Below are 16,477 nucleotides of genomic sequence, written 5' to 3'. Positions count from 1 at the left end.
TCAAATTGTTACAAAATATACCAAGTCTATTACTCCATATAAGCAAATCGAAATCATTCATAAAAAATACGCCGAAAGTACTCACGACTACTTTCTACTACTTTTTCATTCATCTTGATTCTTTATTAAATTGAGCATCAGAGTACCAATGTACACCACCCTCGTATTAGATTCACTTCGTCTTGCAAGACATTTGGATTGTTTTCCAAAAAAAAAATGCAATTTTGATCGTTGATCCATTTTTCGACATGAACAAAAGAGATTGCGAAGATACTCAATTTTGCATCAAACAGGAGATATAGCAACATACGAATAAAATCTTGAGCAAAATTTATATTCCAACTCTCATACTAATTGTCTGGGCCTTAGCTTGTTGGATCTGATTTCGGAAAGCCCATTACATAAATTGGGCCCTCACGACAATTCGGGCCCATCTAACTTTCCTTCGTTGGACACCAAAAGAGATCTTTTCCCTTTCAAGAACGCAAATTCAGAATTCCTATTTCCCAATCAATCAAGCGCAAAGCAGAAGCTCCATTTTTCCGCGAACCAAGCTTCAGCTTCAAGCTTCTTTGCCGTCTACGTCTCAAGTTTTCGCATGGCCGCCGTAAGCGAACCATCGCCGGTTTCGGAATCGAAGGAGGATGATCTTAATTCTACGGTTCTTGATCTCACCAGCTATCAGCTCCATGACCTCGACTCTATCGAGTTGCCTTCGAGTTTAACGGAATTGGACCTGACTGCGAATCGACTTACGAATTTGGACCCTCGGATTGGAGAGCTCTCGAACCTGAAGAAGCTCTCTCTTCGTCAGAATCTCATCAATAATGCTGCTGTTGAATCGCTATCTCGCTGGAACGCACTGTCAGGTCTCGAGGTATTCAATCGTTCTTCTTTGTTGTGTTCATGTCTTTCTTAAAATTATTTCAAAATCGACGTCTTCGCATTACAATATCAGAGAGCTATTTTCGCGTAGTTCTTGCTGTGTGAATGCGTACAGTGAGAGTTTCAAAGCTACATCTATATTCTAATGTCGCTCGAGGTGTTCAATCATTCTTCTTCGTTGTGTTCAAGTTTTTGTGAAAATTATTTCAGAATCGACACAATATTTCTTTGCATTACATTATCACAGAGCTATTTTCGCGCAGTTTTTGCTGTGTGAATGCGTACAGTGAGAGTTTCAAAGCTATATCTATATTCTAATGTCGCTCGGTGACTTTTCACACTTAATCGCATAATCTAAAATGTAACTCGACGATCGTTAAAGTGAAACAAGTCTTGTTGCATTTATCGTCGTTGTTTTATAGGAACTTATTCTCAGAGACAATCAAATGACGAAGATACCTGATGCGAGCATATTCAAGAGGCTTTTGGTATTTGATGTTTCTTTCAACGAAATCACTTCGTTACATGGCTTGTCGACGGTCTCCAATACACTGAAGGAACTTTATGTATCAAAGAATGAAGTTAGTAAAATGGAAGAGCTAGATCACTTCCTTCAGTTGCAGATTCTTGAGCTTGGTTCCAATAGACTGCGGGTTTGCTCTCTAAATCTTTTGTTAAACATATTTCATATATCAATTAGTCTACCTTATGAATTTTATCTGTGTTTTCTAGAAAGAGCTGTCATTATTATAATTGTTCGTATGAAGTTCCGTAGGTCATTCATGCGTTATTTCCTATTGTATTCTTTATATGCAATTATAGACGCAATGCACATGGTGAATCAAAAAAGCTTTAAAATAATAGTTGATTATTCTCTTCTGAAGAATTAAACAAATAAAATTTTTTGTTCATCTCCACTAGAGTCTTTTTTTCCCAAAGATCTTTGGATAATAATGTTGTGATTTAAGTTTCTACACTGCTTCACAGGTAATGGAGAATATGGAAAACTTAACCAATTTACAAGAGCTATGGTTAGGGCGTAACCGAATTAAGGCAGTAAACCTTTGTGGACTGAAATGTCTCAAGAAAATTAGTTTGCAAAGCAACCGTTTGACTTCAATGACAGGATTTGAGGTATGATATCTGAATGTGATAGGTATTTCTTGTTTCAATTTGCAAGATAAACATCCTGGTGCATTCAATCATTGCTGTTCACTCTGAACAACTTTTCTCATTCTTCTCCTAACTCATCAGGACTGTGTTGCTTTGGAAGAACTGTATCTAAGCCATAATGGAATTTCAAAAATTGAAGGTGTTTCAACCTTAGTCAATCTACGGATATTGGATGTCTCATCAAATAAGCTAACGAGTGTGAGTGACATTCAAAAGCTGACATGGTATTACAAATTCCCTTGCTCCATGATCCATCTCATTCAACATGCTTATCTTTTCTAGACTGATAATCTGGTCCTCTCATTGGGTCAATGTTGGCAGTTTAGAAGATTTATGGCTTAACGACAACCAAATTGAATCACTTGAAACGATCGCTGAGGATGTTGCTGGTTCGAGGGAAAAACTGACAACCATATACCTTGAGAACAATCCATGTGTAAGTTTTCTGATAGAACCCGATCCGATAGAATAGAATTTCCGACTTTATTGATGAATGTAGTAATGATTACAATATGATTGAATTGAGTAAAACTCAATTCAATAGCTACGGCACTCTTGTTCTTCTATCTCTCAAGAAGTAACAAGTCAAAACTAAACTTCTCTCAAAGCTTAACTCCCCTTCCCGCCAAACAACTTTCTATTTATACAAGCGCCCACCGACCTACTGACTAACAGACTAACTAACAGCCTATAGCATATTGCAGCTGAGCCCATTCACACGTGTGCCTTCCTTTTATTTCTCCTACTGTACTGTAGTATGATTGGAGGTCTAACATTTTCATACTCACATCACTAGAAAATTTTCTGTCAACTTGGTAATCCGATATGACTGCTAGCTTCTGAGCTCTGGATGATTCACTTGTGTGATGATATCTTTGGCACTTGGTCTAGATTTCTGCATGTTCCATATTTCAGCTATAACTTCAGAGGGATAAGTAGAGGCTTCAATTCATAACAATTTATTTTTAGTTTTCTGTTTTTAAAGAATGAAACTAATTACTTTAGAACTCAAGGACATATGGGATTGTAGGATAAAATTATTTGTTTAGTTTTCTTCTTTTCAGACACTTATGAATTTTAGTAACCTTTACAAACTAATAGTTTTAACATGCGTAGAAATAAAGAAATTTTCAGGAACAAGACCCCCCCTATTTTATTTTATTTTATTTAAATGAAGGTCCCATCTGGTAACAATTTGATTTATTGCTTTTTGAAAATTGAGTTTATTAACACTACTTCAGTCTATTAGTTTCTACATCTTGTTGTCTACATGCTATGAGTTCTTTTAGCTAGTTTTTGTGTTTGGAAATTGGCTAAGAATTCAATTGTTTTACATAGGAAATTTTTAAAGACCTAATAGTTACCAGATGGTGCCTAAATCATTTTCAAGTGAGGATACCTTTTTTGTTTTCAATTTAGCTTGATTTTTTATAAGCATTGGTTGAAAGTAATGATGATCTTTCTAATTGGCATTTCGTCTAAGTTGTCAAACATATTCAACTTCCTTTCATGATATCTATAAACAAAAATTGATGGTCTGTTTGCAGGCGAAGACTTCAAATTATAGTGCCAGACTAAGAGAGATCTTTCCGAACATACAGCAAATTGATTCAGAGATCTTTACGAAATTATGAGAGCACAATGCAGGTTCTCGTGGACAGTCATAATATACAAGTAAACATGCCTCCACCATCCATTATTTCGCTGTTTTAGTTGATCTTAATTATGCAATTAATATTTTAAAACTTGTTTTCTTATCAATCTTTTAATTTAATTTGCTAAAAAAGATCCGTTAAGTACGTTCATTAAAATGCACTATACAAACTTAAAAAGATTCAGTATTATTGGTTAAAACATCATGGGAAAAGTGGAAACCAATTATATTTATTAAGGATATTTTTGTAAAAATGAGTTGATTTCTGTTTTACCTTTTGATTATAGATTGTTCTCCTAATGTTTGAAAAGTTCCGTGTTGTGTTAATTTTGTTCAACATTTTAACAGAAATGGATACAAAATCTCTTTCACATATAAAAACCAATCAAAAGATTGGGTAAATGTTTCCAGCATGAGTATGACTCATTTAACATGAAATTATACTAAATGACAGAAACCGGAACTTCCTTAATTTGAATACTAAAGCCCAACTTTGGTAATGATTTTCTTATAATTTCATGATTACTAAACAGACTTAAATCAATCAAATTGACAGAGTATCTAAATTATTAATTGTTTTTATTCTTATGGATAGGTTCAGCAGGTAAATTATGGATAAACTTGATGATGATGTTATACAAGAGAGAGGGAGATTACAAGATTAAGGATACTTTATTCTGCCTTGTTGACTTCTGCCCCGCTCTCTATTTAAAGGTTCTGTGTTGAATAATTAAATACTATTTAACCAAATTTTGCATATTATTTGAGTGAAAAAACTTGTTTGTGAAGTTTGAAATTGGAGAGTCAATAGAAGTTTTGATGTCCTAATTAGTTTTGGTCAGTTTCCATTGTTTAATGTCTTATTCTATGCATTTGTAAATTTTTGTCTTGAGTGGGCAGCTGAAAATGACATATTTGTCCCTCCGTACCCAAAGGAAAACAGCAGCAGCAGCAGTAAAACCAAGGCAGAACCGTACAAGTGTTCTACGAATGCTGTCGAATGTGACAATTCAAACCTCGACCTTGGTCTTGCTCTTGCTCAGGTGAATGCTCTTATATTCACTCAACTGTTTTCTTTTAACAACGTACAAATGTTCTTTCATTATTCATCGAGACTATAATCAGTTTTAAGAATAATAATTAGTTATTAATACTTTAAACTATGCTCATGAATTTTCTCAAAAGTAAATAACATTGGAGAGGGACGATTTTGCTATTTTTTAAAATATCCCATAACATTATGTTCTATTTTTCTAAAAATTTATTGAAAAATATACTGCATTTTTCTTTGGAAAAGTTGTTAAAATAATACATGGCATTTGTGACTAATTTATTTATCTTAGTTGTGTCTGACTGAGTAATGTTTTAAATTAAACAAATAGCTATTTGAACTGTATTAGGCTAGTGTTTTTTATTTTAAAAATGAAAACTTACAGATTTTTTTTAATTCTTTTAAATGGTTAAAATCAATTTATCACTTTTTAAATTTCTGAAAATGTTTTTTTAATCACTCAGGGTATGATATCTAATGTTGGAATTTTGAGTTAAAAAAAAGGTCCATTAACAATTTTTAGAATAATTATTATGTATATGGTAATATTTTTTAAAAATTATAAATATAGCAAAATGAAACAAACTTCTATAGTTTATCAAGAATAGATCAATATTTGCTAAGGTTTAGTAGTGATAGATTTTGACAAATTTTGTTTACAATCTTTTGAAATGTTTAATTAAATCTAATTTTTATATTTACAAATTATTTTTAGCAATTTTTTAGATTTTAAAATATTGAGTCTGTTAGCTGATATAAAGTTTGTAAAATTAAACAATGAAGACATTTGTCATAATTGAAGTATTTTAATGGCAAATCTTCTTAGATAAAATGCGAAAGTTGGAATTTCAAAATTTTGAAGTAAATTTCATTTCTTCAAAGATTATATGCTTTTATCTTACCCTTTGTCCTATTCTTTTCTTTTCTATTATTTTCTTTTCACGTGTACATTGTAGAATTTACATCGGTCATTCTCATCTCTTAAACATGATATTCTTTATGCATATTTATGCTCAAAGAAAAAGAAAAGAAAAGAAAGATTGAGAGCTCTTCTTCATGATGCACAATATCAAATCAGTTTGGGCATTTATATTGATAATTGGTGGCCTGTTGAACCTACCATTGTACCTAGCGAAGAATTAAGAATTGAAGATAAATAAGCATTTCAAAAATAAGGCTCATTTAAGTATGTTTTTATAATTCATTTCTGTTTTTTTGTTTTTGCAAATTAAATTTAGAAAAATAGGTGTGTTTTAAGAATCAATTAACTTTTTTAAAACAAGATGCTTATTTTTAAAATTATGAATAAAAATTGAAAAGAAAAAGAAGAAGCTTCTAAAAAGATTCATTTTCTTTAAAAGAAAATAAAATAAAAAATTTTAAGGAATTGAAATATCAAATAGAACCTATGTAATCCGCATACTTTAATCTTGTATAATAATTGAAACTAAAAATCGTGGTAACTGATTTTATAACTAATTCAATTTTGTCTTCTAAATAAGAAACCTGTTTTTAGAATAAAGAAAAAGAAAATGAATGAAAAATATATATTTTGTTTATTAAGAAAAGAAAACGATATTATACCTCAAAGTTTCAAAGTTTAAAAAACAAAACTGAAATAGATAACATATAAACTCTTTAAAGCATGTTAAGATACAATAGAGTAGTTTTAGTTATCAAGTAACATTCATTTAGTTCACAATTAAATACTACTAACTTATTTATGAATCTAATTTTTTATAAAAAAATTATAGAGAAATTTTTATACAGGCAAAACAAAAAAATAAAATAAAATAAAAGTATTTATAAAATATAGCAAAATAAAACTTAAATGATTAGTGAAGAAAATAGTATTAACTTTTTGCTTATTTGAAAATGACACAAAATTATATAATCCAAAACAATTAAAGAAAAAAAAAACACACATAATTTCAAGGATTCAATGTGTTTAAAAAAGTTTAAAACTAAGATTATGATCAAATGGGTTACTGTAATGTGATGAATAAAAGAGAAGAAGAAAGGGTTCAATGAAAAATACGATGGTTGAGTGAAGACAATAAAAGTCAAACTTTGAGGTGAAAGGAAACAGTTTTAGGCGAGACAGAGAATCCAATGTTCATAAAATCAGAATTCGGTAAAAAAATCAATGTGAAAAATAAATCAAAATCGAGTTTCCGTCAAATGAGACATTAAAATTTCTTTGTTTTTTAGATTTTACTCACATTTCCAAGAAAAAGAAACATAGTGGTTTAAGGTTTTGGTACAACAGAAAACCAAGGAACCAGTCATTAAACATCAGTCAAACAATTTATATTTTAAAAATTATAAAAAAGAACAAAAAGCAGCAATAAACATATTATATATTTGTCATAACTATAATATTCAACGTAAAGTCTTTTATGTAAAGGTATGGGCGAATGGGAATACCTGGCTACATCTTCGCCGTTGATCTCCTGGTTTATTAATTTTATAACTGTGTGATAGGGGATGGGTTGTGACAATCATCGATCGTTTCTTTGCTTCGTTACTTTGCTAAAAACAAAAGGATTTTCGTCAATAAAGAGCAATACAAAGAGAATAAAGATCACCCCAATCTGCTTCATGTCTTCTTCCTTCGTGTACAGGTTGAAGTTGTTTCTCTGTTGATCCAATTCGTCATTGAAGAATCAAGAACTGATCGATACTCAATATAACGAACTGTCCCCTAAAGAAAGAGTTAGTTCATTAAAATACACAAAGGATAAACAGATAATCGATCACCAATCATAAAACAGATATTCAAATCGAAATCCTAGGTGGAATTGGTTGGAAAAAAGAAAAGATTTATAGCATCAAGATTTAAGTAATAGTATACCTAAATAAGAAATTTAAAGGATGACCAAATTTGCAAGCAGAATTGATTGAAACGAATCATCAGTTTGCATGAAAATTTCAATGAAATATAGGGAAAATAAGGCACATTGACGAAATTTTTGTATGTAATTAACAACAGTAAATTACGTGGAGAGGTTTTGTTTAGTTGCAATTTTAAACCTCGAAAAGAAGATGCATACACTAACTCATCCTCTGGAAACACAAAATGCATGCAAGTACATGGGACTGCAAGGGGGAGTATCGCAATCCCAAAAATGAAAATCAAACACAGAAATTTCAATTTAAAAAAAATTATAAAAACAATTATAAAAAATAGTAAATTTGATAAAATATTTACAAAATGTAACAAAATATAACAAAATTTCAGATCAAGCTTCTATCAATGATATTGATACAGTGATAAAAAATTCATCAAGTTGATAGAATCCAAAATTTTGTTATTATTTATGAATTTTTTAGTTTATTTTACCATATTTGAAAATATTCCTAATAAAAATACATTTTCCCTTTCATCAATGTTTCAAAAACTATTTAAAATGAGAATTTTCTTCAAAATTTGGATAAAAATTGAGACTGATGTAGTGATGGAACAATATAACAGTAGTTGGGTCCCAATTTTTATTCTACGTCACTACCAATTTTCATCCTGACTTTCTAAGATAGTAAGACCAACGCAATATAGCAATTTTCTAAAGGAGTTGGTTTTATTTGTTTTGAAAAAAAAAAGTTATGGGCAAAGGAACAAACGGAAACGGAAATATGAAAAGAAAGAACGATGCTAAACAGAGAAGAAATAACTTAACTTAATCAAGATAATGAAGTGACTGATTCATCAGTTAATAAGAATATCAACAGAATATGTTAAAAGAAGGAATATATTAAGTAAAAGCGTCACCTGAAGGCATCTAAAATATGTGGAAAATTTGGCACAATTTTCTCCGAGAAAGTATCCTCCTGATCGGAATGCCAAGTTTTCCACCTGTCGCAAAGAGAAATTAAATCTAAATGAATGAGAGATCTTCGAGAAAAATATGGAATAAAGTAGCAATAAAATAGAAGCGGAAACAAACGAATACCATATGTTACTCACAGTTTTGGGTTGCCACTTGAAAATTAAAGAAACCAACTCGTAATACAATTCAGATACGATAAAACTGATTGGATTTGTACCTCCTAATGTCCTTTCTCAAATCCAATGCGAGTTCTACCGGAGCCACCATCGTAGCCATCTCGCATCGATGAGCCACCACTGGCTCTCATCGTCCCACCACTGCCAACTTTATCCATAGCTTTCTTACCTTTCTTCACTTCAGTCAAGAACTGATCGAGTCCAAATGGATCGGCTTCTTCAACTTCTCTTTCAAACTCAACCGGTCTGTCTCTAGGTCCAGACCTTTCTGCAGTGCCTGAGAATGACTTGTCTGGTTTGAAGCGATCGGTTTTCGTAATCTTGTCTAACTGTTCATCTGCGCCTCCATACATGTCGGAATCGGCATCCTTTTTAGGTTTGTAAAGGGTTGAGAGAGTGGGTTGAGCAGTAAATAAACCCTTGTCGTATATATTGTACTGGTCGTCGTTGGCAAATCCCGAGTCCATTCCTTTATCTTGGTTAAATAGCCTTTGATCATACATAACTTCTCCTTCTCTACCTGTTCCAGTAGAAGCCATACCAAGTGCAACCTTCTCACTAATATCGCGATCTCTATCTCTTGTAATCTTGCTCTTCTTCCCCATTGCTGCATCTTTCGCCTCCAACCTTCTTTCCCTTTCCCTCTCTCGACGTCGTTCCTCACGAATCTTCTCACGCTGCAACCGCTCTTCCCTTTCTTCCTTTGATTCCTTTGGTAAATCCTTCTCTTTTTCTCTAACACGCTCGAACTCCCCGCTTATCTCAGAAGTATCTCTATCAACAGTGCTCCTCTCAGATGAATAATGAACTGCAGAAGGAGGCGCAGCACCAGTTCTCTCAGACCGAGCCTTTTGAGCTAAGGCTCGAAGCTCCAACTCCTTCTTCTCCTTTTGCTTCATAAGCATTTCTTTCTGAACCTTAGATCTCATTGCAACTGCTTCTCTAGCTTTCTGTTCAGCAACATACAAAGCTTCGGATAGCTTTGCAAAATTATCGTTGATTTGCACTTCTTGAAGACCTCTTCCATCGGCTGCAAGGCGCTTGTCAAGTGGAATTGTGTAACCTTTTGGATTCTTCCAATTTGAAATACAGGGCGGTATCTTCCAATCCTGTTGATCCTTCACGGTGACAGGACGAGGAGGGGAATGCATGACAGGCACAGGGGGGGACCCAGAAGCTTTAGGAACACGCTTATGCTTGAACTTTGGAGGCTCAAGTGGATCGACGGGCATTTCCACCATTCTAATGATTCTCTCCTTGGCGCCTGAATTAAAAGCTGCTGATTGCTGAGATGGTTTATACTTGATGAATTTTGAATCTGAAGATTGCTTGGCTACATTTTTAGGCTGAGCTGCACTCAATCTTACATTCACTATCTTTTCAAGTGCAGACTTTGTTTCCTCGGTTGTTTCTTCAATCTCTTTCTGCAGATCTTCACCTTCATCACTCTCTTCATCATTTTTCAAGATCTTTGGAATGAGGTCTTTGTGTTGTGAATAAACGATCTTTTTAGAATTTTCATTCTGTTTGACAATAGCATCATATGCAACATTTCCATGAGCATCCACCGTAACAGGAAGGATCTTCGATCCAGGCTTTGATGATTTGTCTCTACCCATGTCAAGTGGGTATTGAGCAATGTGAATCTCTGGGAAAGCACCACCATCTCCAAAATCTTCTACTCTCCGTGGAACAAAGCCACTACGCTTCAAGTAAGGCGGCACGGGATTGGCCTTAACAACAGAAGTTTGCTCTGCTTCTGATGAACTAAACCGCTGCTTGAACCATGGATCATTTGAGTGATCATAGTGTGTCACAGTTGCTGACTTTACAGCAGGAAGAAGGTCTTTCAGAGTTGCCATAACTGTTGGCTACCTAATAGTACCCAGCAAAACGTATGAAAGATCAACTTAACACACCTTTACCTAAAATATAATACAGATTAGAGTTATTTATCGCAGAAATATGGAGGAAATCAATCTCTCTTACAAATAAGGGGATTTAAATTAAAGAAAAACCATCGAACTCTGACCAAAGTATAACATAAAGAAGCTGAAATGTTCCCAGAACAATAAGTTTCAATTTATAGAGGAAAGAGGGAAAAGGTTGTTTCTAGTTGCCCGCAAAACAGGTGAAACTACGTCGGGAGCTTAATCTATTTCAAGAAATACTACCTTAATCGCAAACTTTTTTGGCATTTCCAATTTAATTTAAGTTATTTAATATTTGCATAGAATGTTCCAATCAACTGCTTCCAACGTCGCGCATGTATAAATTCCTTCGAATTAAAAGTATTTTGGTACTGAGTTTCGAACCCTAGGGGTTAGTCTGCTAAGAAGAATCCAATGGTCAATTCAAATAACCATTCGCATCCAGCGCTTTGCTGATATTATAAACAAAAACCACAAAAGAAGAACAAAGTTATCAACAAGAACTACCAAATTGATTCACTTTCAAAGAAATCCAAAACTTGGAACAAGTGTGACAAGGTGAGTTGTGACTATAAACTTGGAAGTCATCTAACTAGTCCAAATTTTGGATCCGTATAATACCACCAATTTCTGAGAATTGTTTATCCAATAAAATTTAGTTACAAGCTACAGTACCAAGCAAATTAACTAGTACATTAAATTTAAAATCAAGATAATCAAGTACAATGTCGAATAAACACCAGAAACCCTTGGCAGAACTTTCAGTGTTCAGCTTAAGTGCTTAAAATTCCAAATTTGAGAAATTAATCTTTAAAAATTCTAAAAAGAAGAAATGATTTATAGCATAAGTAATTACAATTCTCGCCATTAGAGACAAGAATAACACCATCAATATTCACACTCAAAGAATTCGGAATTATACAGAAATCATATTTTACCAAGTCTGGAGTACGATACGAACAGATCATCTGAGTGCTAAAAAATGTGAAGCAACAGAGACGAAATAACTTGTAGCATATAAAATTGAGATCATCACCGTTGGAGAGAAGAAAAATGCAACCGATATTCTACAAAATGGCTACTCTAGAGAGATCAGTCTCGATTAACTCAAAAATAACAATACGTTTTCAGAATGCTAAAATAAGCTTTCCGTTCCAGACGAACTTGAAGCAAGAGCAAAGAAGCAGCTAATAGCATAATAAATTAATTTTCACCAACGGAGACAAGAATAACACCATCAATATTCAACTCATTGACTTCGTATTTATAGAGAAGTCACTCTTTACAATATCTGAAGAACGAACAGATCATCTGAGTGCTGAAGTATGAAGCAAGAGAGAAGAAATAACTTGTAGCATTTAAATTGATATCCTCCGTTGGAGAAAAGAAAAACGCGATGAATATCCTACAAAATGACTATTCTAGAGAGATCATTCTCGATGAACTCTAAAATAACAATACATCTTCAGAATACTAAAATAAGCTCTCCGTTCCATACGAACATGAAGCAAGAACAATTAAGCAGCAAATAGCATAGTAAATTACGATTCTCACCAACGGAGACAAGAATAAAATCATTAATATTCAACTTAATAACTCCATATTTATAGAGAAATTATTCTTTACCAAATCTGAAGTACGAATAGAATATCCGAGTGCTAAAGTATGAAGGATGAGAGAAGAAAAACGCAATTAATATGCTACAAAATGACTATTCATAGAGAAATCATTCTCGATAAACTCTAAAATAACAATACGTCTACAGAATACTAAGATAAACTCTCCGTTCCAGACGAACATGAAGCAAGAGCAAATAAGCAGCTAATAGCATTATAAATAACAATTCTACCAACGGAGACAAGAATAACAGTATCAAGTTACAGATTCTAGGTTAAAATGCATCAACTGCGAAGAAAGTGAAACTTAAAGAAAACGAACCTCTGAAATTCTATGATAGAAGAGGAAACAGAATTAGTAGCTGCAACTAGGAAATAGACGCCGAAACACGTAATATTCGACGATCTCCGTCAAGAAGAACGGTGAGTTTCTGGCTTCTGGCTATTGCCCTCGATTGAGATGAAAGAAAGCGAGTTGAGGTTGCTGAGGGTCGGAAAAGAAGAAGAATAAGGAGTGATTTTGATTCGATGATCGTCAGTGAGAAGTTGGGTTCACTGAGACGAAAAATTGGGCTTGACTTGTGAGTCAGGCGCTATATATATAGCAATTTTTACGCGCGCCCAGCCGTGAGCAGCCAACATTTGACGCGCCCTAGAGCCGTAATTCTCATTATTACCCTTTTCTTTATTTAATTTTTCACTTTTTTATGTGTTTACATCTATACATGATTAACCATAGTATTAAACCTTTATCAACGTGTCAATATATTTATAGATATTTTTTCGTTTTCATAGTTTTGATATTGTTATAATAAATTGGTTTTTTTACTGTATTGTAGAAAATTTCACAAAATATACCAAATAAGTATTAAAATGACGAATAATATAAACAATAAACATGTTTACGTACTTACAGATAAAGAAATGTTTGTTTACTATTTTTTTTTCATTTTTTGCATATATTTATTGAAATATGGATTTTACCAATATTTCCATCAAATTTTTGTAAACTTAGAATCTCAGTATTTCTATCAACATCATTATTTCAAAACTCGCAGACAAGTTTTGTATATAAATATAATTTTTACGTGGTTTTTAAATTTAAGAATGTCATACAGTTTAGTAATTTAGTTTGAATCAATAGTATGTTTGAGATCTTAGTTTGAATCAATGGTATGTTTAAGAGGATCTCAGTTAGTTAAAAAGATCAATTAGGTCATTTATATAGTTAACTAATAGAGATAGTTATAAATATAATAATTATATTCAAAATAACTAAGTATATAGAACAATTTTTAGAAAAATTACAAATATAATAAAGTTTGTCAAATGATAAATGATAAGGATGATCTATCAGTCATAGAAGTTTATCGCAAATAGATTTGGCTATATTAATAATTTCTTTAAAATATTACCGATATATTTGATAATTATTAAAAAAAATTATTATCCATTATAATTAGTATAATTCGGAAATTTGGTCCGAAACTCCATTGGGCCGGCCCAACAGAACAATATTCTCTTTCCATTGTGCAAGCCCAAAACAGCATAATCCCAACTTGTATGGCTATTTTATATCCATGGAAATGGACTGCCAAAGTCGATCACATCCAATAGGGCTTCAAACTTTCTGTGGGAAGAAAGGAATTTGAACAAATAACTCAGTAATCAATAGTATATACATAAATTAATTGAGCTAGTTTAACATAAACCCACATATACATATATGTGAACATATTCATTAATAGGTCAGTTTCATGAATACATAAAGAATATTGTTCATTAGGATAGTCAAGTTATTCGGTTCTACCCAGTAGACACAAGCAGCATGTCTTCCTAAACTACGGCGAACTAAGAAGTAGTTCGTCTTCTAAATGTATATGATAAACATTTCAATATCAAATTACTATAAAAGATGATCGGTAAAATACTCTAAATTTATAATTTCAAATTATATTTAAAATACTTTTTGGTAGTCCTGTTTTTATGTTTTGTTTTTCTTTTAACATATGGTCGATTGATTTGGTTATTAGTTGGTTCCCTGAGATGATCTCGAGGTTGGATACCTAGGTGTGGTTGTGTCAGAGTTGGTCGACAAATGTGGTCTTTAGTGGAGTTCGTTGCTTAAGGTGAGTCAATGTTTGGTCGCTAAAACTCAACTTTACCTACATTTAGAGTTGGTAGGTCAAACATTAAGTTAGTAATATTTAACAACTCAACCCAACTCGTGTTTGGTGAGCCACATACCCTCTAAGATACAACACCCATAGAAAAATCATATTATAATTTATCTCTTGCCAAAATCGTACATAATTTAGTAATAATTAATGTTATTCATTTTTTCCCCCAGAATCCCAATTACTTTTTACCTATAGAAATTTGATTTATTTTCCAAATATAAAGGTGACAGTCGTTGTTACAAAAAAAAGAAAGAAAGAAATCAAACACGGGAGCCAAAGTTGTCACACGTGCGACACCATCTAAAACCAAAAAAAATCGTTCAGAAGAACAAAAAGAAAGAGAATCCCAACATATGAGGACGCCGCAAATCCAGGGGTCCCTACGCTGCCCCTCACAGTAAGAACCACACCATCAACCAATACTATACCGACACCTCTCTAACTCACAGTCAAACTTTTGACTTTCTAGCCCCAACGGCCAACCTCACCCACGCCAAAATCAGTCTATTTCTCTTATCGTCACCGAGATGTGACCGTGGATATCTGACGGCAAAACAATTTGACAAGGGCCCTTTTTGGTTTTGTCACATGGATAAATTACGGGTTAACGGAACGCGAGCTGTGTCGGCACATTCCTATTGGTCCGTCTGGTGGAAGCCAACGAGGCAGGTGTCACCTTCAGGTATCTTTTATATATATATATATGCATGTCATGGCTAATTTAGTTGGTGACAGTAATTAACAATTGAAGGATTGCAACGTATCTTAACATTATTTTATTGTTTATTTTTTCTTTTCCTCTATCTTTATTCCTTAATAACTTTATGAGGTCCGTGGCCAGAAATTAATGAAAGAAAAAAATGTGAGCAATTCATGGGATACTTTATTTGATAGATTGTGATTTCTTCTTTTAAGTATATATCACATTTGTATATAGATAAGAATGATAATAATTTGTCGAATTGATTGACATCAACTGTTTTTATTTTGTTCATAATTTGTCCGAATTTAACGTTGTTCGGTCATGTTTTCATTTTATTTTGTTTTATTGTACACTAAATCTAATTCTTTACTTATAAAAAGTTAGTCATTTATAATCTATTTCTTATTTAGTCTTACATAATTTCTTTTCAATGAGACAACATTTTAAAAAAAAATTGGAGCAAAAGTATAAAGATTTAACAAACTTTTCACGAAAGGCAACACTATTTGAGTAAAAAAAAATCTCATAGCCAACCGAAGTCTAGAAGGGGCGTGCAAAGTGGGCTGGTCCAATCCAAGGTCGATCACGAGAAAACCAAGTGGAGGCTAAATCTCAAGGTTACCCAGTTTTAGAAGTGAACTATGGAAACTAAATATACGATAAAACCAGATCAACCACCACTGAAAATAAAGGACACATCCGAGAGAAAACGAAAAATAAATTTATTCACATTCAAAACTTCTATACTTGCTAAAATAGTTTTTACTGCCTACTAACTGAAGTAACGGAGCTTGTGTAGCGACCAACACTTCGGTCAGTAGGTTAATTCTTTCTATCTTACAAGTTTTTTTTCTTCTCAAAATTACAGATTTATTGTTATTACGATGCAAAGCTCAAAGTCATATTTTACTTGGCCCATATTTTGTTTGAATCAAAGCATGCTAAAAGGGAGATTAAAATGTTTACATCATAGGAAAAGCCAAAAAGTGATGATGAAAGCTTTTACTTTTAATTGTCCGACAAACTTTTGAATAATATGTAATGCACGAAAGGGTTTGACACTTTATCATATTTTGATTGGATGATCAATTTATATGCTTTTATATATATATATATATATATATATATATAGCTAGATCAATAGAGTACTATGTCAAAAAAACTACCGACATTTGAAATGAAATTTTATTTATGAAATAAATGTAAATGACCACTAATTAACTTCAACTTCATTGTATAAAATGTATGAAGAAATTTGTATATATTATTGAAAGGGTTGTC

At 32.7% G+C, this 16,477-nt stretch overlaps 2 protein-coding genes across 12 annotated transcripts; one reads left to right on the top strand and one right to left on the bottom strand.

Annotated features, from left to right (window-relative positions):
- Positions 1 to 375: 375 nt before the first annotated feature.
- Positions 376 to 4,872, top strand: LOC103497998 (protein phosphatase 1 regulatory inhibitor subunit PPP1R7 homolog). Of its 3 annotated transcripts, none has more exons than XR_007821037.1 (8): positions 376 to 877; positions 1,308 to 1,538; positions 1,873 to 2,019; positions 2,140 to 2,282; positions 2,380 to 2,494; positions 3,606 to 3,732; positions 4,308 to 4,426; positions 4,648 to 4,872. XR_007821037.1 is itself a non-coding variant. In XM_008460451.3 (7 exons), the coding sequence occupies exons 1-6, from the start codon at positions 599 to 601 to the stop codon at positions 3,690 to 3,692; spliced, it is 1,002 nt and encodes a 333-aa protein (XP_008458673.2). In that variant the 5' UTR covers positions 376 to 598; the 3' UTR covers positions 3,693 to 3,732; positions 4,308 to 4,553. The 3 variants fall into 3 exon arrangements, 1 of the variants encoding a protein (XP_008458673.2); XR_007821036.1 differs by having other exon boundaries at positions 4,613 to 4,872; XM_008460451.3 differs by lacking the exon at positions 4,648 to 4,872 and having other exon boundaries at positions 4,308 to 4,553.
- Positions 4,873 to 5,603: 731 nt separating this feature from the next.
- Positions 5,604 to 12,873, bottom strand: LOC103498019 (SNW/SKI-interacting protein-like). Of its 9 annotated transcripts, none has more exons than XM_008460474.3 (5): positions 12,636 to 12,873; positions 8,728 to 10,691; positions 8,533 to 8,616; positions 7,191 to 7,467; positions 5,604 to 5,891 (listed from the first exon to the last, which is right to left on the bottom strand). In XM_008460474.3, exon 2 carries the CDS (start codon positions 10,626 to 10,628, stop codon positions 8,811 to 8,813), a length of 1,818 nt encoding a protein of 605 aa, XP_008458696.2. In that variant the 5' UTR covers positions 10,629 to 10,691; positions 12,636 to 12,873; the 3' UTR covers positions 5,604 to 5,891; positions 7,191 to 7,467; positions 8,533 to 8,616; positions 8,728 to 8,810. The 9 variants fall into 9 exon arrangements, with proteins under 9 accessions (XP_008458696.2, XP_016902182.2, XP_008458692.2 ...); XM_017046693.2 differs by having other exon boundaries at positions 7,191 to 7,460; XM_008460470.3 differs by having other exon boundaries at positions 8,808 to 10,691.
- Between the last annotated feature and the right edge of the window lie 3,604 nt (positions 12,874 to 16,477).

The sequence above is a fragment of the Cucumis melo genome, chromosome 5, assembly GCF_025177605.1.
Source record: "Cucumis melo cultivar AY chromosome 5, USDA_Cmelo_AY_1.0, whole genome shotgun sequence".
NCBI classification, from domain to species: Eukaryota; Viridiplantae; Streptophyta; class Magnoliopsida; order Cucurbitales; family Cucurbitaceae; genus Cucumis; species Cucumis melo.
Note: the sequence above shows the minus strand (reverse complement) of the source record. Positions and strands in the feature narration are given on the sequence as shown.

Excerpts from the sequence above, each read along its gene's own strand:
- LOC103497998 (XM_008460451.3), top strand. The coding sequence starts at position 599 with ATGGCCGCCGTAAGCGAACCATCGCCGGTTTCGGAATCGAAGGAGGAT. Across the intron at positions 878-1,307 it reads ACGCACTGTCAGGTCTCGAG|GAACTTATTCTCAGAGACAA; the intron begins GTATTCAATCGT and ends GTTGTTTTATAG. Across the intron at positions 2,020-2,139 it reads CTTCAATGACAGGATTTGAG|GACTGTGTTGCTTTGGAAGA; the intron begins GTATGATATCTG and ends CTAACTCATCAG.
- LOC103498019 (XM_008460474.3), bottom strand. The coding sequence starts at position 10,628 with ATGGCAACTCTGAAAGACCTTCTTCCTGCTGTAAAGTCAGCAACTGTG.